Here is a 27,114-nt window from a genome sequence, read left to right on the forward strand (position 1 = left end):
GTTGACATTTAATGCGTAAATAAGTATAAAAATGCATAGAAAATGCTTGGAAATCGCAAGTCATTTCCCGTTTCCTTTATGATAGGATAGTCTACATAGCTACGATGAAAGTGTCATTATACCAGCCAGTGTGAAACCCTTATAGATCTCTTTCACTCCGTTGTCCATCAATCCGTGTATCACACGTTGATTTTTGAACCTTTATTACGTAAGTACAGTCTATCGCCTAAACTAATATCATCTTGACATCTCATATATTTGCCAAAAAAATCACAGTGAAACTTATTACGAAAAGATTCCACCCTGGTAGGTGATTCAGTTTCCTTGACTGTACTTGATAATTTTGGTAGATTGTGTATGCGTATTACTATGGCCACTACTACAACAAATAATAGAAATTAAAAGAACTTGAAAAAGTAGTGGGTGGCAAATAGGAATCCCTGGACTGGACAGGGAAACCTTGTTTCTACGCGATTGTTCCATCTTTATAATGGGTGGTACGGAATTAGGTATTCTTGTGCGAGTCTTCCCGTATATAGCGTCTATTAGACGTACAGTCAAGGGCATAAATATCTATACAGCCATAGCGACAAATATCGACTTTATGATTAGTGTCAGACACAAAATAATTTCATTTTTGCTTTTTTCCTCGCAATGTGATGAAAATTATTGTGTGTATCACGGGCCGTAAGGGGATTACATGATCTAGATTTTGAATAGAAAAGTGCAGCGACAACGCAATGCCGATCAAATTCTATCATTTATGCAACTGTGATGTAAAGTTAGCCTATTTTAAGTAGCTACTTCAACACGTGTAGAAGTGTGACGTCACTTATTTTCCAACTCAAAAAGGAAATTTTACAATTAGTTGAAAATTAATTTGGTTTTAGGGCCAAACTGATTGTTTTTTTTAATAAAGTCTTGGACACACTTGCGTTTATGTAACACCATACACTCGAATGGAGCATTCTTTACGCAGTCGTATGTGCTCCCGTTGTGCAACCCGTTACGCCTACCGCTAGCCGCTACGCGGTATCATCAGCGCTCCTGTGACAGATGTCCGCGCCCCTACCGGGATACCTACTGGTGGCCACTGCCGGCAGTTTTAGTACCACTGGCCAGGGATCTGAATTGACAGCTAAATAAATTTACAGGAAGGTATTTTTTTTTAAGATCGGAACTGATTTTATGAAAATTGTTACCTTTCTAGATTTCAAGTAACAAGTTCTAATTGCTTTTATTTCCAGAAAAGGCTAGAAGGTTACATACCGAATTGGCGTTGCGCCTAAATTGCAACTGAATACTCTCAAAATACTTACCTACCCACTTAATACAGTTCCCGCAGTTTTCATTTTGTGTAAAATATTGTGCTACATTTCGACATGAATGAAACACAAACTAAGAACATAAACTTGCATTATAATTGCTTACTCACAATATCACAGTCCCATGTATAAAATGTAGAGTGAACCTTCTTAAAAGAAATACTATTCAAATGTACCTAATCTAAGCAGGCCAGGGCTGGATTAGGAAGTTTAAAGGCTTTGGTGCAACGAAGGAACGGAGACTTCTTAGAAAATAAATGCTAAAAACCAACCTTAATAACCTAACCCACCAAAATTTGGATGTATTTCCTACCTCGTAACGTAACGTAAACTCGAATATGGGTGCCACGGTGTTGTACCCCCTTATGCTTTCCCCTAAATCCGGCCCTGAAGCGGGCAGTACAGTACGCCAGCGGCCATATTTATTTATCTGCAGACATATCACACATTTGGCTGTTTTTAATGAATTTCGTGGCTTTCTCCGGTACCTCTAAACAGCGCAAGATTCTAAGATAAGCGTAAGTGCTCGAAAAGCGAGCGCTGTTAGATATTAAAATAATTAAAGTTTCACTGGATACGCGGAGAAGTGCAAGTAAGCGTAAACCCCAGTTTAGACCGGCACAAAATGCTGCAAGTTGCGTTACTTTACGGCGCTCGATTGAGCACTACAAACTCGTTGGCTTTACAGCCTCGCAATGTAATGCAACTTGCACGATTTTTCTTGCAGGTCTAAACTCGGGTTTAGACTGGGTCGGCAAGTCTTGTACTTATGTTTGACTTGGAAATAGAATGTGCGATGTACTTGTAGCCAAAGTTGGTAAAAGTCTACATTTCATAAATCATACGGAGCGGGAAAATGGCAAGCATGACCAAGATTTACGTGGAGTGCAATAGTTTTACTTTGCTCAATTTTATCGCTGGAAATATAGGTTGAAATTTTTATATTATACTCACATAATTAGTACTTCTAGCTCGGTTTTCTTATGGTAAAGACTACTTATTACTTAGGCCAGCGGTCGGGTTCTTAACCTTTTTGGCTGGCGACCCAAAGTAAGTATAAATATATTTGAAGTCCGCGACCCAAAAATATCATTATAATTGACGACATTCATATTAAAATCTTGAAAAACAACATTTTTTTTACGACATGTTTTATTCAGAATTCCCGCGACCCATCCCAATACGCCTGCGATCTGAATTTGGGTCGCGACCCGAGGTTAAGAAACGCTGACTTAGGCTGTACGTCTATTAAGGTTGTGATTGAATTTAACGAAGTATGTATGTACATTCAACATTTTATCAGACAATTTAAATTAATGCACTATATTGTTAGCATTACCGGAGCACAAAACGAAATACTAACACAAAAAAAAATTCACGTAAAAATGTTTAAAAAAGACAGCAGAATAACTGACGCGCGCTTATGCGAAAATGAAAAAATTCGTAGCACACCGTTCGTAGCTAGCGGAAGCTGTGCCGACGAAAACAAAAGAAGGCTAAGTATCACCGATCAAACAACTGATACGATACGGATCTGTATCAGAACAATCGCGCGATTAAATCTAGTGTGACACAGAGCACCATAGGCATGGTGGCTCGGAGCGCGAAGGCGGCGCGTGCACGGCGCGCCAGTGTGTCCGCGGTAGCGCTTGCGCGCGCACCATGCAGCGGCCGCGTCTCTCGGTCGCGATGCGCGACAACTGGCGGCATCTACAGCGACTGTACGGCCTGGAACTGGACTGCGAGGACTGCCCGCCCCCCAGGCGCGCGCCCAGTCTAGACTCTCTCATTAACTCGTCCGAGGGCGCGTCGAGCGGTGACACCGCCCCCGAGGACTCCGACTCCGGCGCTGACACTCGCGCGGACCCCGAACCGCGGCCCAGGAATGACAGGATAAAGAAATGCCCGCAGAGTTACTCGTCGTCGTCTTCCGGACACATGGAGACGATACACGAAGAAACCACGGAGCCTAAAGTGTCAGTGAAGGAGATTCTGGCGCGGTTCGAGAACCTCACGGACAACCCGGCGCCGGCGCCGCCCGCCCACACCGCCCATCCCGCCCAGGTAACGGTGACAGTGCTGTGAAAACCATATTCTTGTGCTACCAATAATATGAAAACTCCAAATTTTCGAAAACTAAATCATACACAAGTTTGTTTGTTGCACTCTCCGAAACTCCAATTTTAAGTATGTGTGAAAACGAACACTATGTTAGCGTACACATTAAAGGCCGACAACGCACCAATCCCACTTATGTTATGAACGTCCATGGACGCTTTGATGGATGGATGTGATTGCTTTAACTCAGGTGATACTTTTGCTTATTTTCCCAGTACTTATCAAAAAAAAGTCTTCCGCCCAAGTTTTCGGTACCAAAAACGATCCACCCACAACCAAGAACGTTTTAATATAATTCGTGATTCTTCATTATTATGTACAGCATTACAATACTTGCGTGTTTTTCAAAACGTAGAAATCGAAAGGCTCAAAAGCCACAACAACAAATACAAGGTCATTTGCCATATGCAAATTATTAGCAATTAATGATTTGTCATTACTTTTGTAACAATGGGAGCAACGCGTTCGCGAGATCTCGCATGTTCGCTGAATATTTTGCTCTGAATCAATACTGAATGCTAATTACAAATCGATTATTGTTTTCCAATAAGTAGCTTTCCAATCTGGGATCATTATCCCTAATGCAATGCTATGCCGTAACACTAGTAAGATATTTATCAAATACAGATGATTAACACATGTAACAGAATATGCTAGAACGTACACTTTCTGTATTTGTGTGAAATAATATGACTTGTAAATGGAATAGATTGCCTACAGCTAATTCCAAGATATTACATTACGTCTTCACAACTTTATGTGCTCACACGTCGTCAATATAAACTATGTCAGTTTCCAAACTTTGTAAGAAATTAATAACTTCCGAAAATTTTCTTAGCTAATATTTGCGATCGTTATGCATGGCGTATGATATTATAAATGAGATAAGTTGCGTAAACATGCAAATACACCGTTAGCACATGTGTGATATAAGTTATTAATAAATTATTGATAAATTATGTGTCAAAACGTATCTACTACCTGTCAATTTTTTTTTTAGAATATATATATTACCTAAAATATTCTGAAAAAAATAAGTTTGATAACCTATTTTGAACATGAAACTACCGTGAGACTCACTCATATTAAATCAGAGAAAGAAAGAAGAAGGGCTACGAAATAGCCCGAAACATGTCGAGCTAAACTCGGTTTAAGACGTGAGTTATCCGTTACAATATCATTTAATTTGATAACCTAGATGTGGTGGGACAACCTGGACACTTTCAGGCGACTGGCAACACTTAGCCTGCTTTTGCGCAACAGTGGGACATAGACAATGGCTAAAAAAAGCCTGAAGTATACATTTAAAATCTGGCTATTGCTATACACTTCAAGCATTGGTTCATTTAGATTTTACTGGTCCACTTTGAAACGTACGTACCTTTCTAATGCTTTTCTACTTACTTTGTGCTATGAACCGCTTTCAAAATAGTTAAACTGTCGTATTTTAACTAGTTAATTTTCTAATCCATCTAAGCGAACTGTGTAGTAAATTACTCGTTCAGACAAGTGATAAAGTATTGGTATATAAACGCTATAAATTGCGGTAATATTTGAATACAACTACTACCCAAATTAGTGGACGCATTGTACAGTTGTTCTTTCGTTGGTACTTTCCAAAAAATATATCTTTCCGAAAAACTGACTCGAATTACTATCATTTCGTCTAAGATGCAAGGGGTCTATGTAGTAGGTAATTCATCTAAATAGCAACTGGCCATTACATTACTATCAAATCGTCATAATATTATCTAATTTGTTTAATTAGTGTTTTGTTTAGAACGCAATTGGTCTATGCCGCAACGGGTCGAAATAGCAACTCGCCAGTAACATCGAACGTTGTATTGTATAGAATACATAGGTACAGTGGAATATGTAGTCTTCTAGATGCACATGATATAGGTTTCCGCCGCCCGCTGCGGCCAGTGACACACTTTCCTACCTTCATTATAATGTTTATGTTACGAATAAACTAATTAATTATGATACAAAGTCTAGGAAGTAGGTTCCGCCATGTAAACATTGAATACATTACTTTTTAACAGAAAACCTCCGCGATATTATTTTTTATGTAAGAAACCTATACTGGGGTAATGGTGTTAGTAAGATTCATATTAAAATGAGAACACAATGTTTGACGAATTAATTCACGAATGCTGTCTTTACTTGACGAAACCTTACGGCTGTTCTAAGGGACGCAAACAGTGTATGTAGGTATAATACACTGAACCAGTCATTGAAACTAATGGATGCAGCGTCTAGTTTAGACGGTGACTATTTAAGCTCGAATTAAATTTTCGTTCGACAATGGACTTGTACTAATATTTTGACTTCAGCGACTACTTTATACAGCGTCGTTTAAGTTAAATTATGAGATTAATTGAAAGTTGCCCAATAGCCCTTTGAAATGTGGTAGATGTGCCACAACAATAACATTGCCCTTCAACGACAGTCAAAAGACCTTAATTACGAAGATTATTAACCACATAAAATTCAACACGCTCGCCGTAACTCGGAACAAAAAATTGCAATTTAAATGTCATTGGAATACAAACTGTTTACGTAATACATCAGTGATTACATTATAACTTGTAATGTCTGAGACACACGCGTGCTTGTCACTGTTAACTTTAAACTCCGAACCGACGTACATTAGGATGTGCCCGTGCCAGTGGCATATCTGGCGGCTATAGGTACTTGTATCATTTGGCGTTTCAAGCAAGACTAAGTGGTCCTAGGGGCGTGACCCTTCACTAGTCAAGGCAAGCGTGCTTATTATAATTTAATAACAAATACTAAACTCACCTGTAGTAATAAAACGCTATTACGCGATTGAAAATAGTTTAGCTATCTAACTCATTCTAAAATGCCATTCTAACCATTAGAATTTTTGAGGCAGCAGCAATTTCGTCCACTTTGCCGTTACCAATATATATTGTAGTATCTTTCGGTTGATAGAACTCATATTTGAATTGGGTTAACTGACGGAATATTCGCGGTTATCTAAACAAAATCAAATTATTTATACCGTCAGTAGACCGCTAAGGGCATTTTACGTGTATTTTTTTTATTCTATCGTGCGTCAAACCGTCCGTCATACCGTTTTAGCGTGAAGGAATAACAAACATACACACACATCATACAAACTTTCGCATTTATAATATTAGTAGGATTACGCAGTCACACTTGCTACTTATTAGTTACAGATCATCAACAATCGTGTAAGACTGAGTGTAATGTCGATACGACATGAGCGAAGAGTAAAACCGTCACGATGAGTGCCCAAGCGAAAGTTGATCGTGTGGCTACGAGTATAAGCGTCAAGCCATACGTGACATAATCGCCCGGCCCACTGCTGGGCTTGAGCTTAACGTTATACTAGGGGAGTCCTTAGGCAATCTTAGTGTCGATTTAGCTTTTCATAAAACGAAAAACAAATCTTTGCGTCGATGGGCGAATACGAGTATATACTACGATATTTTCATCGCAAATAAACACTAGAATTCAAAAAAATAGTTTTGAAAGAAAGAAAGAAAACATTTATTCGTGACATGACATGGCGTGACGTTTGTTTTCTTATACCTAAGTATCTATGTATATGTATATATTGGGTAATTTTTGCTCAGAATCGAACCGAATCGGTGTACCGATTCTCATACCAGACAAATGTGCTTCATGTAAGCAAAATAAGAAAACTAAAGACATTTTTTTTTCATACAAAAATAGTTATTTTTGTTGATCCAGAGTAGATATAACCTAAAAATTTAAATTTTTTAATCTCCAAAAACTTAATGTTCTTTATACTGAAAATTAATCAAAAAACCGTAACCACACCATACCACCGCAAAGTTGACATGGAAAAATTACAAATATTTGTTCCTGAAAGCACATAAAGTTATATTAAGACCTTGTAATGCGAACGAAACCACAATAAACATGACTACCATTAAGTCTCCTATTGACATGATTTATTGAAACACTGATTTAACCTATATACTTAACTTGCCTGAACTAATTTTCACCTTTTCGTAAAATCCAACTTAGTATCTTTGTCCGGATATTGAAGACTCTAATAAAACGCTCTTTTATTTTTATTTAGTTTAAAGAAAGAAAAGAAAGAAAGAGAGAAAATCATTTATTCGTGACATTTAAGGTTTTTGAAAAAGAGAAAAACGGAAATAGAGACAAGTTGCCACGAAATGGTCCCAACCCAGCATAATGTAGGACTTGCAGACGACGCTGGTAGTATTTTATTTAAATCTTATAACGAGTAATGGGTAACCAAAAACGAACCAATTAATTGATGAACGAATAAATACATGTAATGACGATTAAAAGGATACCGCCTTAGAGAACTCCAAAACATGATAAATTGACAACCCACTCTCTAGATAAAGCGTGATTTAACGTTTCCCTTATTTTTAACCTACGACGCAAAAAGAGGGGTGTTTTATGTTTGACCGCTATGTAACGTGTATCTGTCTGTCTGTATGTCTATCTGTGGCACCGTAGCTCTTAAACGGGTGGACCGATTTGAGTGCGGTTTTTTTATTTGAAAGCAGGTTTTCTAGCGATGGTTCTTAGACATGTTTCATCAAAATCGGTTCGGCCGTTTTTGAGATATTGAACTTAAAAGTGACAAAGTCGGGGGTTTTCCAATTTTTTGTTGGTTAGGTTAGGTTATAAATGCTTTTTGCTGGTTAGGTCATAATCCTAACCATGCATCATCGTGTCCCAAATCGATTAAAAACCACATATTAATTCGATCCGCGCCCGCGCCGCTGGGACAATGCGCAGACGCGAGGCCACGCGACAATCGCGGGAACCGGCCCGTGCTTCCGTTTCCGAGGCTACTACGAAATTCGAAAATCGAAGTTCGTATCGTACCGTCCCTCTCACTCTCGTATTAAATAATATAAGCGTCGGCGGGACGGCAAGATACGAAAATCGAATTTTAAACTTCGTTAGGTACAGGCCCAGACTGTGAAGCGAATCCTTACGTGTAAATACACGGGTGAGAATAAATAAAAAAATGGTCTAATTAAGAACTTCAACGGTCAAAGGGGTTGCAACGGTTACATTTAGTGAGCGTGGCAGGTGCGTAGGCGCATGAAACAGCGTGGGAATTTTTTAACGTCCCCTGGAGGGAAAGTACTCTCAATAGGTACTGGAGATAGAAAAACTACTGAAATGAAATGTTCCTTTGATTTCTAAAAGGTAACAAAACGGTATTATTATTTTTTCTTTTTACGCTTTGATTAAAAAAAAGAAATTTTTCATTTAATGGTCTTTCTATATTTTTTTAACATGTTTGTATGTACGAGTAAAAGAGATTTGACTAACCCTATCGATGTATGAAAAAATTGGTTATTAAAGGGTTCCAATTCCAACCCGGTACGGGATTCAGTTTTAATCAATCCATTTGATTGACTACGTTAATATTTTATATGCCTTTATGCAAGCGTGACGGAAGAAATGATTTTTTTTATGGCTCACTCACTCGCTTCTTCGCTTCTCCGAGTTGCCAGAGCCGATTCCGTTTTACGATCAATTTTATTGTAACCTTATTGTTATCATTATCATTCTGATTATTTTAACAGTTCGGAAATAAAATTGCCGTAACATGAAGAGATAATGCAGACAATGTATTATCTATTAAACTAAAGAAAAACCGGCCAAGAGCGTGTCGGCACGCCCAAAATAGGGTTCCGTAGCCATTACGAAAAAATTTAGTAATATTTTTCTATGGGTTTCGTATTTTATACGGAATCTTCCAAGTTTAAGTATATTTTATACCTTAGGCTGCTATTTACTCTTAAACTACTAATAATTCTCAAACAAACCTAGCCGTTATTGTTTTCCTTGTAAGTTTGATATACTTACTACCATTGTGAATTGAGCAAAAAACATACTTACATACCTATAAATAATGGAACATAGAAGCTCCTCCTTTATTTAAAGTCGGTTTAAAATAAAGTGTCACTTTTTAATGAAACCTGTGTAATTTTACACTATGATGAATGAAAATAGTGGTCGAATTTTGAGTATATGATTCTCACGTCAAACCTTATAAACAAAAAAGCAAGTAAAAGTATAGGCCACACACGTATGCTGCATAAACATATATGTATATGCCTTTTATATTACCTACGCAGCTCACGGCAAGCCGTGGAAGTGAACCGTAATGTAAAAGCGTACATACAATTTGCTCTCTCGCTTTGGACATGAATGGCAAACTATACGCTGCTGATGGTCATGAAATATTACAGTTGTACTTGTATGTAAATATGTCTAACGTTAGATGAAGACATAACCTTCACTCGAGATGACAACACGATCATTCCGCTACATCGATTAAGAACAAAACGATGATCGATTACTTCGCGGGAATCGATTCGTGTCAATTATTTGCACTGTTAGCAGTTACATTTATTTGCAAAAGTTTACCGCGATGGTAGTGGATGGTAGCTTGCGTTGCATAATTATATGTCGCAAATGCAATTATAACTTGATTTTTTAATTACTTATTTACGATTATTCGTTAAAGTATTCGAAAGTGATTCAATATTTACTGTGTTGTAATGGTACAAGTCACATCATGTTGTAAATTTTATGAACAGTAATTTATTTATTTATACTTATCAGATTCGTATGTTTTCCATAGTCAGAGAAATTAATAAGAATTAATATAATAAACTGATAATGGATGCATACAGCTTTAAACATGCATATAATCATTTATATAATAGCTTTAATGTTTACGCTTATTTTTAATAGATTTTTGTCTTTAGACGGATCAAAAGTAGCTTAACATCACTTGCAGTTAAAAAACATAACGAACTGGCCTATAGTACTGTTTTTTCCTGCGACAAACTACGATGTTCAGCTGCTTTTGAGCTTAATTACCTAAGCAATCACCTACTTTGTATTGCAAATAAATACAATACCTTGCTTACTCCTTACTATAGTTGAAGAAATTTTTACAACTGGCGGGAGTTGTAAATAAATAAGACAAAGTACGACTAACATTTAAAATGATGTGCATAGTGCATAATGTAATAATGAAGTAACTAGTCGATATTTCTAGCAACTAATAAACGAAGCGAAGTGAAGAATTTAAGTATTTGCAATAACTGCGCAACAGATTATACAGATCTTTATCCATTTACAGTCTATCTATTCCTTCTTTGTTTACAACACTTTTTATAAATACCTAGTCAAAACGTTCGTTGTGCATTTTGTAACGAAACTATTAAATTTAGTCTAGTAAGCAGGTATAGCTAGTGTTTCTAGTTTTACCAAATAGCGATATCTACTCAATACCCCGATTCGTCATGTTTCGTAAACTATAAACGTTATCGAAACGCCTGAATAGGTAATCACCCCCTTCGCGCATCTTCTGTTTCAACCGTAGCGTTCCTTTAATTCTCTTCAACGAACGAAGTAGTCTTAAAACCGGCCAAGTGCGAGTCGGACTCGCGCACGAAGGGTTCCGTACCATTATCTATACAAAATTAGACATTATAGCAAAAAAACGTCAAAAAAAAACAAGTTGGGTATGGGAGCCCCCTCTTAAATAATTATTTTATTCTGTTTTAAGTATTTGTTGCTATAGCGACCACAGTCTGTGACAGACGGACGGACAGACAGACAGCGGAGTCTCAGTAATACGGTTCCGTTGGCACCCTTTGGGTACGGAACCCTAAAAACTATCCTTTTGTGGGGGAGAATCTTATGGTATCCCTTGTTGCTGTTCTTATGCGGGTGGGGCTCAGGAGCGTTTCAACCGCCGCTTCGTGTGTTACGTAACTTACGAATATCGAATAATAATAATTTTAAGCTTGATAAAGCCTGCGTCAGGAGGCACCGCTCCTCCATAGTTATATTATAGCCTGTGTGTACAGTCAGCATCAAAAGCAGCTGGTCATTCTATTACTCTGTCCCATTAACACATTTATCACTCTTGCATGGCGTTACGTACGTGGCTGAAAAGCGAAAAAGTACAAAAGTGTGCAGCTACTTTTGACCTGACCGTACTAAGATGATGTTACATCTTACAAATCAATTTATGACTGTTACATTCTAATTATAATACTTATTGCATGCAAGCATAGGCATGCAATATCGGGTAATCCTTAACAAGTTATATATTTTATATATATCACTGCTCTAGTTTGATAGTAACACAATCCAAAATAAATTTTAAAATTTAACTTTAATTTAATAGTGAGATATTTTAAAATGCAATGCCTTGGAATTTGGATAGAATGATGATGATCCTTAGAAATATCTACCTTATAGGTAACACACGGGAAGGAAAAGGCGGTCGAAACGCTCCTGGAGCTCCACCCACCCTAGCACCCCATTCCTTTGTCTTCTGCATTTTGTACGGCTGCCTCAAAACGGCTGCGTCACCGGCGCGGGCGCACTGGTCCGTGCTTCCGTCCGCTAACGACCCCAGTTTGTCCTTACATTCAGCTCTAACATCGAAACCTATTCGTGTGCGAACTGTGCGATGTGGAACGCGGATATTAAATTCTTTGTTACATTTTAGGCCTCAGCCAAATCAATTTCGGCAATAGAATTCGTATGTAAATTGATTTTGCTTTGATATATCTAGCAGAATAGATTTTATAGCGGACCATCCTTGAAAAATTACCCTCCTTTTGGGCTTAATGCATTCAGGTACATAGGCATGGTGGGTATAAAAGAGACTGTAGGTAATTTTAATAATAAATGGCGATTACGTAAGATCCTGTTGATATCTACATGGTGTCTTAAGTTAATTCTGAATATTTCAGAACGTTGGATTAGTTCCACTGAACATCCTGTTCTCTAGGATTTTAAAATGTTGATAGGCAAATATTTCCATACACTGGTTGATGTTTAAAGTGTACCGCGTCAATGGCGTCAAAGGCTTGAAAGAAAGGAAGAACACGTTTTATTCATGACAATTACACAAAATAAAACCATAAGTAGAAGAAAACTAATAAATACGTATGGCGGTCACGAAATTCGAAGCATTTTGAATCAAAAATTCCGGCGAAAAACCTTTACAGAGATGAGATTCCAACCAGTTCAACCATCTACAAAAATATTCCGTGTAATTTTACACTGATCTGATTAAAGCCGCAAACTCACGGTGGGTGCAAGCCGCTTCCAACCGAAGCAACTGAAGGTCCATGTCCAACAGGAGACGTCCTACGGCTGAAAATGATGGTAAATTTTACAACCCTTATGGTACCGACAATTTTGTACTTTGTGTACGTTCAAACTTCAAAAAAGTCTCCTCTCGTTTTTCCATCGGTAGACCGGCGGCGAAAGGCCGGCATTAGGTAGCTGAGTTAACGTTGAATAGGTACTCGAGGACTTTCAAGTTAAAAACTGATATATTTTATCCAATAGTAACATAATTTACCAATGTAGCTGCCCTTTACGTGTCCCTACAATAGGGCTCGTATGGTACGAGTAATTGTCAATTTTAACTAAACTAATTGCCATAGGTCGGAACGAGAGCGTAACTGAACGCTCTCTCGCTTTCTACCGGCAAACGTCACTCTGCTTAATAAACACTAACTGGATTAAAGCGATATGAATATGGTGATGCTAGCATGTGGAGGCACTGGAGCGGGAACACTACAACGACCGCGTTTTCGATTTTCCAACAGTATATGGGGTTTTTCATGCTATGTTCTCAAGGTTCCCTACGTGTAAGTTCAACTAATACAACCCGCGACATGAAGTACAGCGGTACCTACCATTAGGGCGGCATTTCTACAAGAGATGGCCGAGAATGCGTTACGAGAAATATGTTTGTCGTGAACCAATGGAAACGCTTCATTTACCTATCTACCTATTTCTACCTATTTTTGCAGGTAGTAGGACCTTGTGCAAGGTCCGCCCGTATTGCTACCACCATCTTGCTCGCTAATCCTGCCGTGAAACAGCAGTGCTTGCACTGTTGTGTTTCGGCGTGGAGGGTAAGACAGCCGGTGAAATAACTGGCACTTGAGGTATCCCATCTTAGGCCTCTAGGTTGGCAACGCATCTGCAAAACCCCTGGTGTTGCAGATGTTTATGGGCGGTGGTGATCTCTTAGCATCAGGAGACCCACTTGCTCGTTTGCCATCCAGTCAAATAAAAAATAAAAATAAATAAAATAAAATCCTTACTCCACTAAGGTTTTTCCAATAGAGGTGAGCTGAGATATTTTTGATCACCTTGCCCGCTCCGAAATATCTGATTGTGACTGTAGAAAATAAGATAGCAGGCCGGGTACACCTGGCAAGTATAATTCAAACATGAAGTGACAGCGACAAGGTAGTAAAGTGTAAACATACCTTTAACCTCAACACAACCCCGTATTTGTCAATCAGAATGAATGACAATAATATATTATTGTCGTTCATTCCGGATCGACAATTTTAGGTCGTATTTTAACCTCACCTTTTATAATTAGTAAAATGATTGTGACGCAAAATCAGCGTTTAAATAAAGTATCATCTCAAACGCGGTGTCATCGCAGGTAACTCCGGACGTGGTAGATTACATTGAATTATAGTAATTTAGAGGCTATGGTCGGTTCTAAGCGCAAAATAAGTAGCAACATCAAGAAGATGTTCAACTCGCATCAAATGCAAAGGATTAAAATACACTGCTCGCTCTCGGATTTTCCCACCAAAACTTTTAAGAAGGCACATGTCAATGTCAACCGGTTTTTTTTTAAGTGTAAACTAAGTATATCTGCTTTACTGTCGCGAAACTCGGCCATGAATGATTATTATACACACCGAATTGCTCGCTTGCTAATATGGATAAATCGTCTGACAGTTTCAGATCTATCCAAGGAAGATCCTTAATCATGGATAACGTACTGCAAATTTCTGCCTGTTTAAGTAACACTATTCTATAGGAGAAATAGTTTCAGCTTGATTTGACTTTTTTACTGGACATCATTTTGTTGCTAGTTTTGATAAACCTTGTTGGCAAAAAAAAATATTTTTTTTTGGAGCCGAAACTCGTAAGTCATCTACTAATCACTAAAACGTACCATCGTGGATTATGTAATAAATAGAGTAAAGATTACGTATTAAATAGAATAAAGATAGACAATTTTATTTATTTGCAGTCGTGACTGGGAGCTCGTGCTATCATATTTCACGCGCTTTTTGTCTGATTCAAGAGATATGCCGCGGTGAAAGTGGTATCATTTCGACAAAGCAGATGTTTTGAGAATAAACGTATAATAAACACGTTTGCTTATTTATGGTGAGTACACTGACGTGTGAAGATACGTGATAGATTGGGCGAGGGTCGCGGGAATATAATACGCAACTGCTATAATCTTCGTCTTATGAAAGCTGAGCCTGTCAAAATGCCCGGAGTACATGAGTTTTTTAAAGTTAGGATAGCCAGCTAACAACTCTTCGTGTATGCAGAACTATCTAGAAACTAGGCATATAAGAGTTCAGAGTTGCTTGTTTGCTAGCTTACTAACACTATCTTGCTATCATAGCGTGAAAAACTACAATCGTGCATCTCGAGCATCTTCTAAGGATCATCTTTCATGAGCCAGAGCAGAGATCAACAATAGTTATTTTACTAGGTATAGCAAAATACTAAATTTAGTTTTGTCTTAATACGCTGCCGGTGGCTTTAGATCCGGGGCCATTCAAAGAAAGTTATTCATTAAAAAAAGCTGCGGTCCAGCCACGCGGAAAGAAAGCCCTGTCTCTACGTGATTAATAACCCTTATAAGATCGGCCGGATATCCAAGCTACACTGACTTATAATTGAGCAACCTGATTTTAATTAGAGTAATAATCGCCATCTAGCGACTACCGAGCGCAACGTTAAGTCATTGAATGACGTGCGAAGTGCACGCGCAGTCTGTTGAGGTTGAGTTGATTGTTCAGAGGCGACAGCGGCGCCTCTGGTGTTCGTTGAGTTAAATATGAATGTGAAGCGTTCATTTCTTTTTTTAGTAGTTATTCATTCAGAAAGCTACCTATAAACATAGTAGCTCTTAATGTCACTTTCATAGAGTCATAGAGTCGTAACTCTACTATACCCCTAAGTTAGTAAGGAAGAGTGTACCTTCCTATAGAATGACATGGTAAACCTTTTGCTTTGATACCTACAACTTGAAAACTCATCCTAGCTATTCTGAACACTTTATATTACTGCTAAATAATTGTATGTTTACTGTAACGTGCGAATGTTTACTAAAGATCTATAAACTAGGTCAAGTAACCGAGATGCAACTCACAGATTTCAAAAGGCATTTCACTGAATATACTTAACAGGGTTCAGAGTAAATTTTGCCACAGCAGGTTAGTCGTGAACATGCGTAAATATGCTAATAGTGATAATGGAGAACAGAGGCTGCAGTCTTGTTGTGTTTCGTTCTACTAATATGTATATAAACGTAATAATATAGTATACCAGACTTTACTCGCAGCTCCTACGCATAAACCTTTAGGCCCTGTACTACGATTACTACGAAGTCCAAATTCGCACTTCGTATCTTGCCGTCCCGCTGACGCTTATATTATTTAATACGAGAGTGAGAGGGACGGAACGACACGAATTTTGATTTTCAAATTTCGTAGTAGCCCCGCAGATCTGGCAGTTGAATTGAAATTTTACTAAATTTCCATGGGAATTGCCAAAGATTATACCGTGGTTTTTTATTTACGTAGTTGAATGACGAACGCTCGTGCAAAACTACAAATCTCTAGACTAAGTGGTAAAGATTTTGGGATTTTACATCGACCCCGTAGAAATAGCGGGATAAAAGTAACCTATGTGTTATTCCAGACGTCCAACTGTCTACAAACCAAATTTCAATCTAATCCGTCCAGCCGTTTTAGTGCAGGAGTAACAAAAACACGCACTCACAAACTTAAATAGTTTTTTATACACAGATATAAGTGTAGTGTAGATAAATCAAGTTACAGGCTATTTTTTTACATAAACGCTTATCACTGTTACCTTTAGTGGCAAATTCCGTCGCCATAAATCACGGCACCGGATCCGCGCCTGCACCAACTTTGTAGTGAATGTAACCACTCAACCAGTATACACATACTATTCAACCTCCAACAACCGTCACTAATGACACCCTACGACTATGATCCACTGGTCATCAACAGTATATTCACTTTCATTCATTTTCCGAACTTTCCCGGCTACGCGGTGGAACATGACGCTCATTAGTCGCTTCAATGAGGTGCTGTTGTATATTACGACACCATCTATTGTGGAAAGTGTTGTTGTATTGTAATAAACTCCATAGGTTTCCAACGGGGACGGTAGGTACCGCCCCCTTGCGGGCGTTGGAGGTTTTCGTGGAGGCAGTAGCGGGTCTAAAGCCCGGTTCACATCTGTCGTGATGAATCAGAACGGTATCGGTTTCATAGATTTTATATGGTTGCGTTCACATTTATCTGATGCAGTGTGTTGTGACGCATCCCAAGCATAGAGAGAGGGAGAGAAACAGAAAGCATCACCACACAACACGACAGATAAATGTGAACTGGGCTTAAAGCGTGCAGCTCTTACATAGCTTTGTAAGGCCTAACTAAACTGTGAACTGTTGAATCCGGAGGCATATGTATATACCTAACTACCTAACTCACACTTATCCCACTCTCCGGGTTGCAAGAAGCAAATTTGTGGAACTTTCCAACTTCCAACAACAAACCTAGTAAAACCGTAATTTATTATTTTAGTTAATTTTCAATCGAATCAATCTACTCGCCCACTGCCGATCAAAGTTAATTACTTACTTGTGGCAGTCTCATCTGGTCTCATCCATTAGTTTCATCTGTCTAATAAATGTCACCTGATCTTGGGGTCGGTGGTCTGCCAACTGACTTTTGTCTTAGGGTCTCTCCACACCTATCGACGCGGAATCGCGGGCGTGATCAACTAACGCCTTATCGTCCACGTAATAAGAGCGAAAAAAATCTTGATCCTTGAACCTTGATGATTGACGTTTAACTATGGTAAACAACTTTTTCGCTCTTATATCGTGGATATAGCTACGGGGAGACCCGTACTCTTGGTCTCCACTCTGTGACCATCTTTAAACATATACCTACGAATACCATTACTTATTATTATTAAGTTTGTCCAAACCATGACCGCAATTCTGCATTAGGTCAGCGAGTACAGCAGCAGCGAGGTGCTAATGCGTACCGCACATTTATAACGGGGTGTCATCCTTTATCGACAGCTAGTGTCCGACCGAGTACTTACAACCGGGACCGAAATCAAATTATGGGACCATGCACTTAATAATTTAATGGTTTACAATGTGCCAGTTCCCGTGTGGTGTGGTGTCGGGTTAGAATAACACCTCTCCATTTCTTCCGTGGATGTCGTAAGAGGCGACTGAGGATATAGGTTAAGGTATACCGTAGGCGAGAGGCTAGCAACATGTCACTATTGTACCGTTTTTGTCAAACTTACCTAATAAAGTGGCTCCGAAGCGGTAACATTTCGTGTGCTCTGCTCTGCCTACCCCATTTGGGAATACAGGCGTGATGTTTGTGTGTGTGTGTCAGCAACAGAAGTGTATGAGCGGTTGCGGTCTTAATCCGAGTTTAGACTTGCAAGTAAAATCGTGGATAATTATGAGCACCACAGCCGCTCATCTACTTCTGCTACTGGCTGTACCATAAATTTCGTTTTCATCCTGAACATCCGATTCCAGTCCAGCCAACAAAAACAACTTCGGATAGGAACTGGTCTAACTAGATCTAGTAATAACTCGAGTTGACTGACATGAACGCAGTCAGTGAGAGTGGCTGTTCTAGGAAACCCGGTGGTTTCAGGTAGCCTGTAATTAGGCATATGTTTTATGGTTCCGTATCTATTTAAAAATTTAAAAACGAGCCTATCAGTCTCTCAAAGGGCCGGCAACGCACCTGTAATACCCCTCGTGTTGGCAGGTGTCCATAGGCAGCGGTGATTGCTTCCCATCAGATGACCTGCATGCACGTTTCCCCCTCTTATATAAAAATAAATAGGGTTCCCTAGCCAGGATTTGCCGCATCCCCAACTAACCCACTAGAATAACTTAATAGCTTGCAGGCACCAACAATAGCGGTGGTTTTTAACCCCCGACACAAAAAGAGGGGAGTTTTAAGTTTGACGCCATTGTCTGTCTGTGGCATAATAGCTCTCAAACGGCTGAACTGATTTCGATGCTGTTTTTAATGTGAAAGGTAGTTTACTTGCGATGGTTCTTACCTATGTTTGATACCGATTAGTTAGGCCGTTTTTGAGATATTGATCTTTAAAATTACAATGTGGGTTTTAATTTTTTTAATCTAATATTTTAACGAGGATTTTAGTACACCAAATGTGACTATGTCAGCCTCAGATATATGTATAGGTACATCACACTATAGATATTACGCTTTCCCTTTGCACTGAAACCACGTCTCTGGATGCAAAGGCCTGTCTAATGAACCTGTATATTAGCTAGGTTAAATTAGTTTTTAATTAATTAAATTAGTTAGATAATTATTTAAATCAGTTAGGCGTGCTAATGCCCAATAGTCTGTACCTAGTCACCATATCGCTAATGACACAAAATTAAAGATATTATAGTGGAACAGTGACCAGCACACGGATCTACAATACAATACAATAACTCTTTATTGAACATCAACACATAGTAAGCAGTACAGAAAACACATGTACTTATATATAGAGACTAGCTTTTGCCCGCGGCTTCGCCCGCGTGGAATTCGGTTATCGCGCGCTGTTCCCTAGGGAATTGTGCTTTTTCCGGGATAAAAAAGTAGCCTATGTCACTCTCTGGCCCGTAAACTATATCTATTCCAACAATCACGTCGATCCGTCGCTCAGTTTTGACGTGAAAGACGGACAAACATACAAACACACACACTTTCACATTTACAATATTAGTATGGATTTTTAAGGTAAGCAATAGGCGCCCTCTATCTACCTTACACTTGTAAGAACAGGTAAAAAATATAATTCGGTATTTAATGTTATTTATTAGGTTAGCTGGAAGAGGTCCTTTTTTAGGGATAAGCTCGCCTTTGTTCTCCTCTCTGTGTATTTGTATTTTTATTTTTATGTGCAATAAAGAGTTTACATACATACATACATTAAGGATATTAGGTACTTAGAATAGGTAGTTCGTGTTTTGGTTTACTTTTAATAAGCAATTGTTTTTCTAACCACTGCACTGCACTGGATTATAATGATTGTCAATGGCATCAAATTAAGAATAAAAAGTGTTTGTTCAATGCGCCTTTCCGTTGGATGGTCACATTATTATTAATATTCGACAAGGACACCAATAGAACCTTGGTACTCGTAGATAATTTTATCGTCAAGTTTTTCCCATACGAAAACAATTAAGAATCGTAAACACAATTCTTTATTATTGTGCTCGAGCTGTCGGGGTTTTGGTGATGTTGTTTACAAATAACAAATGACAGTCGCAGTTGTGTTCATTCCGATTGAGTTATGCAAATCATAAACATATTCTAGTTACCGGTCGCACGAGCCTGTGAACCGTAACCAAATAAAAACAAAACGGTTGCGGTTACGACTCTACCGAGACCGATAAAGGCCTCTGCTGCGAAGGTTTAAAACCAATTAGATACCCAATAATACCAAGTTTTTTTTAGATAATGACCTACTCTTAGATTGCTAAATAACATGAAATCTACTTATGGGTTTGAATTTAGAACTGATTATTTATAGGAATTAAAATAAAATGTACTATCCTTCTAAGTCCTCGCGTACTTTATAAAGGACCAATTAACACTAAGAATAATGACCGAATGTACTTTATAAAGTACTAATTGTTCATTGAATAAAGAATCCTAAGAATTTTGAAATTTAATCCAAAGTAACAAAGCTAGGTCTGAAGCACTAAGTTTGTTAAAAAATGTCAGGACTCAGGAGGTTTTTGCCAGTCATCTTTAGCTTATTAAGAAGAGCGAAAGAATATACATTTACTAACTTTTGCCCGCGGCTACGCCCGCGTGGTATTCGGTTATCGCGCGCTGTTCCCTCGGGAACTGTGCATTTTTCCGGGATAAAAAGTAACCTATGTCACTCTCGGGCCCATAAACTATCTCTATACCAAAAATCACGTCGATCCGTTGCTCCGTTACGGCGTGAAAGACAGACAAACACACAAACACACTTTCGCATTTATAATATAGATTTAACGTCATAAAACATTACAATCACAAACAATAGAAAAATCATAAGACATACGAACATGACGCTAAATAGAAAAGCCGTCGCACTGATTTTCAGTGAGGACCTTATTTTAAAACTAGCAAGCAAGTGAGAGCACTCAGTAATAAGTATGCGTTTCCACCAGAGATGTGCGAAGATGTGCTGCGAGCAGTGTGTTTGTCATGAACCAATAGAAGAATCGCTTCATTTACCTATCCTCGTAAATGACAGCTCTAGTGGAAACAGTTGAGCGAAGCAAGGATAGGTAACTTAATGAAGCGTTTCTATTTTTATTGGTTCATGAGAAACACATTCCTCGTAATGCATCCTCGTACGTATTTAGTGGTAACGCAGCCTTAGCAGAAATTGATGGTTGAAGACAAAAAAGTTGCACACCTTAACGCAGGTAGTTAGAATTACTTTTATTTTTTTCTATTGTGACGCGAAAATTATCTATACAAATGTATGATTCATTTTCGTGTCACAATGGAAACAAGTACCTGCGTTAAGTAAGGTGTACGTGCAACTTTTTGGACTTCACCCTGATAACTTCTATATTGTTGTTGTAAAGACATGAAACTAAATCCTGCCAACAAATAACTATTAATTAAATATCTAATATTGACTGAAATGTATTATTCCTCACCTTTGTTAAGCCCAGTCAAATTTAAACAACACGAAACTTTAATGTTAATTACCCCATAAGTCACAGCATAACACAATGAACGGTTTAAACCGATAAAAAGCCAGTCTTCGGTCTAGGAATTCAATTAACAAAGAAATTTCCGATGAATCGGAGCGAGCATCGAGATTGCATCAATATTTATAAAGATGGCGGCGGCGGACCAGCGCGCGCGCACACCGCCGCTGCACTTCGCCGGCGCAGCGCGGGGTTGCACAAAACATGACAAATTAATAATTAATACTTATATAATTAAATCCGAAATAGTGCAGTGCGCCGATATATTGAAATAAAATGAGAAAATTGAATAGTTTAATAGCGATTTAACACGAAACGAATTACGAGGCTTTCTAGTGTGTGACTGGAATTGTCATGGAGAATTTCTACGATATCATCCGAACGTTGAGCAGAAAAACTTTGAAAAGAAGATTAAACCATCAAATTGTTCTAATAAACTTAAAATACTATTACAAAGTTATATACAGTTGTCATTCAATGGGAAACTGCGTCAAGTCTTCACATCACCAATTCCACAGAGTACGAAAACTTCAATCAGTGCGTAACCCGTCATGACATTCTAAACATACGTCATTCGGGGTACAAATTTAAAATCAATGCTATGGAAAGGCATGTCGGAGGAAAGATAGAATTCGTAACGAAGTGATCAGAGAACCAAAGTTATAGGGTCACAAGAAGAACGATACCGGGGGTAGACGAGTTCTTGAGTGGAGACCACGGATCGGCAAACGTAGCGTAGGACGTCCTCAGATCGGTGGAGCGATGATCTTCGCAGGGCGGCTGGCAAGAGCATGAGAGTAGCCGAATCGTGCTCAGTTTGCCATGGGAGAGCCTATGTCCAGCAGTGGACGAACATAGGCTGATGATGATGATGAAACTTAAAATAATGACAGGATCTTGCGTACTGATTTAGATTAAATTTTGCAAATAGATAGTTTAAGGTCCCGGGAAGGGCATAGAATAGTTTTATTCCGTAAAAGTTATGAGCCCTCGGTAAACCGATAAATGAATTATTCGCAGACAAATCGCGGGCAACAGCTAGTTGTTAATAAACAATGTATACCTATTATACCTATAGGTACTGACCTTTTTTAGAACTTGGCTGTTCGAATAGCATCTCCACGAACTAAACTAGATTTGCTTACCAGACCTCATCATCCCAGCCTATATACGTCCCACTGCTGGGCACAGGCCTCCTCTCAGAACAAGAGGGCTTGGGCCGTAATTCCCACGCGGGCCCAGTGCGGATTGGGAACTTCACACGCAGCATTGAATTGCTTCGCAGGTTTGTGCAGGTTTCCTCACGATGTTTTCCTTCGCCGCAAAGCTCGAAAATTTCGAAAAACTCAGAGGTGCGAGCCGGGGTTTGAACCCACGACCCTCTGCTTGAGAGGCGATAGGTCAAACCACTAGGCCACCACGGCTGCACCAGACCTAATGATCGTTAATTTATCCCTATTTATTCAGGTAAATAGTCTCCTCGATTGCACGGACTTACTTAATTTTAACTTAATCTGACTCGTAACTAATCATCGCAACCGATAATGTAAGCATTATGCTTGTGTTCTAACGTAATTTGGTACAAACGGAACTTTTATGATACACTTTTCATTAGCTGCAACTGCATCCCATGTAAGGCACTTGGGAATGCATAGGGCTGTCACATCTTAAAATACTTTAATCGTGATCAATGCTAGAGTGAGATGGAAATATATATGTAATTGTAGCGTATCGTATAATAGTTAGTGCCATTTACGTTGGCCGAGTTGGTTGGTTAGTCTTCGTAGCATAGTAGTTTGACCTATGGCCTCTGTAGCAGAGGTCGTGGGTTCGGGCCTGCGGGGCTACTACGAAATTCAAAAATCGAAGTTCGTATCGTACCTCGTACCGTCCCTCTCACTCTCGTATTAAATAATATAAGCGTCAGCAGGACGGCAAGATACGAAGTTCGAATTTTGCACTTCGCAGTATAACAATTCAAACTATAGGCTACACAGCTAGACATTCGTTTGTACGAGGAATGTAATGTACGAGTAATGTAGGAGGAATTTCTAGAACTACACACAAAATTACAACAATACAACCTACTTATACTCGTATACTCATTTGTTTGCATAAAATAGGTAAGTAGGTAGGTAGGTACTAGCTGAACCCTTTAGTACTTTGTCACTCTCGTTATTTTGACATATTTCAAATGTGTCTGTATTGTTGTTTATACGACAAAGTGTGGGTTAAGCTACTTTTGAGCTAGATATTCTTACTTAAGTAAAAGATCATTCCTCGATATTAGAATATTTTAATAAATAAACTTTGTTGCCTAGCAACCCTATAGGCATCGTCACACCGCGTGACTAGGGGAATTTATTAACACTCGGACATTCACGCTTTCCCGCGCCTGCGCATGTACCCCTCCCCTCCCCCTCCGCCGTCGGATGCCATAGCAATCGTGATTGCTGCCCGATGGTGTTTCTAACAAGGAAATGACTACAATACACTACAGACAGTAGATACAATTTTAAACAAAATCGCATGTTTTTTAACCTTCCTAAGACCACAGGCGCGGTCTGGAGTTAAAAAAACCGTTAAACTTGCGTACGACGGTTCTATCATTTTTACACTAGGTACTTATAAGTCCTTACGTACTCGTATTATTATAATTCCTGTAATGAACACTTAAAACACGTTATTTGTACCTAGAATGGAAATTGTGAAAAATTATTATCTTTTTCCCAGACAATATTATTGGACCTATAACGGAGAACATGTTGAAGTTGGTGGTTTATTCTACCTATCACCAATCACCGCTACATTAATATTTATAAATATAATTAAGTACTTAGGTATATATGTATATATTATGTATGTTACAAAATTACAAATGAATTTGGTCCATGTCCATGTAAAGAGTACTCGTAAGTACCTACACTAGTAAATTCTGCAATTTTCTTTTTCTTCTGGTGTTATTAGAGGTAGGTAGGTTTGTGGGATACCATCGGAGCCATAAGACTGATTTTGCTTATTTAGAAAATTCTCTGTGTATGCAACTTTTTCTCTTGTAACAGAGTGTCATTATGTAGTGTTGTATATTGGCTCTTAACCGCCGTTTATTGTCGCAGGTCCAACCAAAGGCGTTGACCAATGGAGTCACGAAAGAGCGCGTCGAACGCGACGTGAGGGAACGCAACGAGTCCCGCGAATCCCGAGACTCGCTGCGAGACATGCGGGATTCGCGGGAGACGCGAGAGTCCCGTGACGAAACTGAGCACGTGGAGCGGCGCGTGCAGTCGTCTCCCCCGCGGGAACGCGAGCGGGAGCGGGAGAGGGACCGGGACAGAGAACGGGAGATGAGAGAAGACAGAAGAGAACAGTCGACGCCGCAGCACGACGGAAGGCATCCGCTGCTGCAGTTCGCTGTCGACCACTTCCGCCAGAGCCCCGAGTGAGTACTGTTCTTAAGCATTTTTTTTATATGTATGGAGAACGATTAAATAAGAGAAATTAGGTCAGAGGCCAAGTTGTCAAACATGCTCGCAATCATAATCGCTTTCGAACAGTAAGACGAGAGGAAGAGATTTTAGGACAAAATTTAATCAGGTTATAAAACCATGATTTATAAAAGAAGGTTATAAGTAAAAACGATTTTACAATAATGACTCTTTATAACAGATTAAGCAGTACAGAAACCACAATTACATTGAATTTTACAAAGGCAAGCAATAGGCGAATACCTAGACCGATTTCTTCCAGACAACCCTTACGACAGTAAGAAATAAGGAATAGATTTTAGCAGGTGGTGCAATTTATCAGACTTTGATGATGTCTTCAGAGTTAAACTCATTTATAGGTAACGGTCAACTAGAGTGCGATTTCATAACTAATAGTCTTCATTCATCAGCTAATTTCCGTAATATGAATACGAATGATTATTAGCTATAATGCTAATGAAAAGTAATGAAATCGTTTCACATTAAGCTATATAAATAAATTTAATTTACAATTATGTGATGTAAGTTCTAGATCTGCATAGATTTACATGGTTCACTAATACGTTGCATAAAATCGAATCTCATAATTTCGTTTCTCATAACAACCTTGAGCAGAATCATCATATCACCGAATTACTTTTTGCGTAAGTTTATTTTTTCTCTTTTTTTTTATTCGACTGGATGGCAAACGAGCAAGTGTGTCTCCTCATGGTAAGAGATCACCGGCGCCCATAAACATTTGCAACACCAGGGGTATTGCAGAAGCGTTGCCAACCTAGAGGCCTAAGATGGGATACCTCAAGTGCCAGTAATTTCACCGGCTGACTAACTCTCCACGCCGAAACACAACAGTGCAAGCACTGCTGTTTCACGGCAGGATTAGCGAGCAAGATGGTGGTAGCAATCCAGGCGGACCTTCATCACATAATATCGATGAGAATCCATACCAATTACTACTATAATAATAATATAATATACTATAATATAATATAAGAAATGCGAAAGTGTGTGTGTTTGTGTGTATGTTTGTCCGTCTTTCACGTCGCAATAATAATATTAATTTCTTTTTATCTCAATTTTGATTAAAACCGTAACCTTATTCGAGTGCCATTTTAGTGTATATTTTTATAATTGCGTTCATTTTCGATTTTTTTAAATGCAAAGTTTATAGTAGCGATTATTCGACAAATTGATAATAGGGTATGGGAACTATAATAAAAGCAATTATCTGTTCTATGTGATATGGAATTCAAATCCAGGAAGACCCCCAAGGAATATGGCTGATATTTTCCAAAACTCTAGTTATAATGTGCTTTTTATAAGCTTTTATTTAGTTTCACCTGTCCCGTTGTCTATCTGTCTGTAATCAAATCTTGCAAGTTAAATTCGACCAACTTCCAGTGGTTGGATTGACTTGAAATTTGGTATACTTATGTAAATTACGTGACAATACAATAATCTGGTAGTGACATCCTGGCAGTCCGGCCAGGAACGTCTCCGCAGGACGTAACTCTTCAACGGTTGGCATCGACTTGAAATTTGGTATGCAAATGTAGTTAGGGTGACAATACAAGTACAGTCAACAAAAAGTACCTACAGTAAGCAAAAAAAATCTTGTATTAAAAATGTTATTTTTACTAAAAACTTATTATGTCAGTCAATTAGTCACTTAACTTTTTTATAGGAAAAAAACCTATAGATAAAATAAAGATACTGTGATAATCTAAAATACACTAAAGTGGCTGTTAAGGACGGAACTGTGGAAAATGTGTGTAGGTACGTTAAAGAAACGGATATACAAATATATATATTGAAGATGAAGACAAGCCTGGTAAAAGCATTCATCAAGTGATAATTGTAGGGTAAGAGTCCAGTTAGTAACTATTCTCAACTGCTTCTATTAACATGATGATCTTTATGGTAGAGAGCTATAATTTCGTAAATACACAGATAGAAAAATATGTTTAAAATATGATTATAAGGGCCTGTGCATACGCACATACTATAACAACTCACTCTTCTTAATCTTAAAACTTAGGTGCTCCTTTACAATTACCAAACAGTAAAAAAACTGAAATTTATGATGCATTGGTTCTTCCCACTTCTCTGTCATTATTTGTCGTGCGATTCATGAAATCAACCTGTATAATAGAATACCTACGGAAGTGACGACCAAATGGCCAAGTGGTTAGAGAACCTGACTACGAAGCTTGAGTTCCCGGGTCCGATTCCCGGCCGGGGCAGATAT

General features: G+C 38.6%; 1 protein-coding gene across 1 annotated transcript in view; it reads left to right on the forward strand.

Annotated features, from left to right (window-relative positions):
• The window catches only part of LOC141429216 (uncharacterized), a 66,540-nt gene that overhangs the window by 28,963 nt on the left and 10,463 nt on the right, over positions 1-27,114 (forward strand). The window contains exon 14 of the mRNA XM_074089490.1: positions 24,498-24,820. Coding sequence (XP_073945591.1) covers positions 24,498-24,820 — 323 coding nt within the window. The remainder of the gene's footprint in view (positions 1-24,497; positions 24,821-27,114) is intronic.

The sequence above is a fragment of the Choristoneura fumiferana genome, chromosome 6, assembly GCF_025370935.1.
Source record: "Choristoneura fumiferana chromosome 6, NRCan_CFum_1, whole genome shotgun sequence".
NCBI classification, from domain to species: domain Eukaryota; kingdom Metazoa; phylum Arthropoda; class Insecta; order Lepidoptera; family Tortricidae; genus Choristoneura; species Choristoneura fumiferana.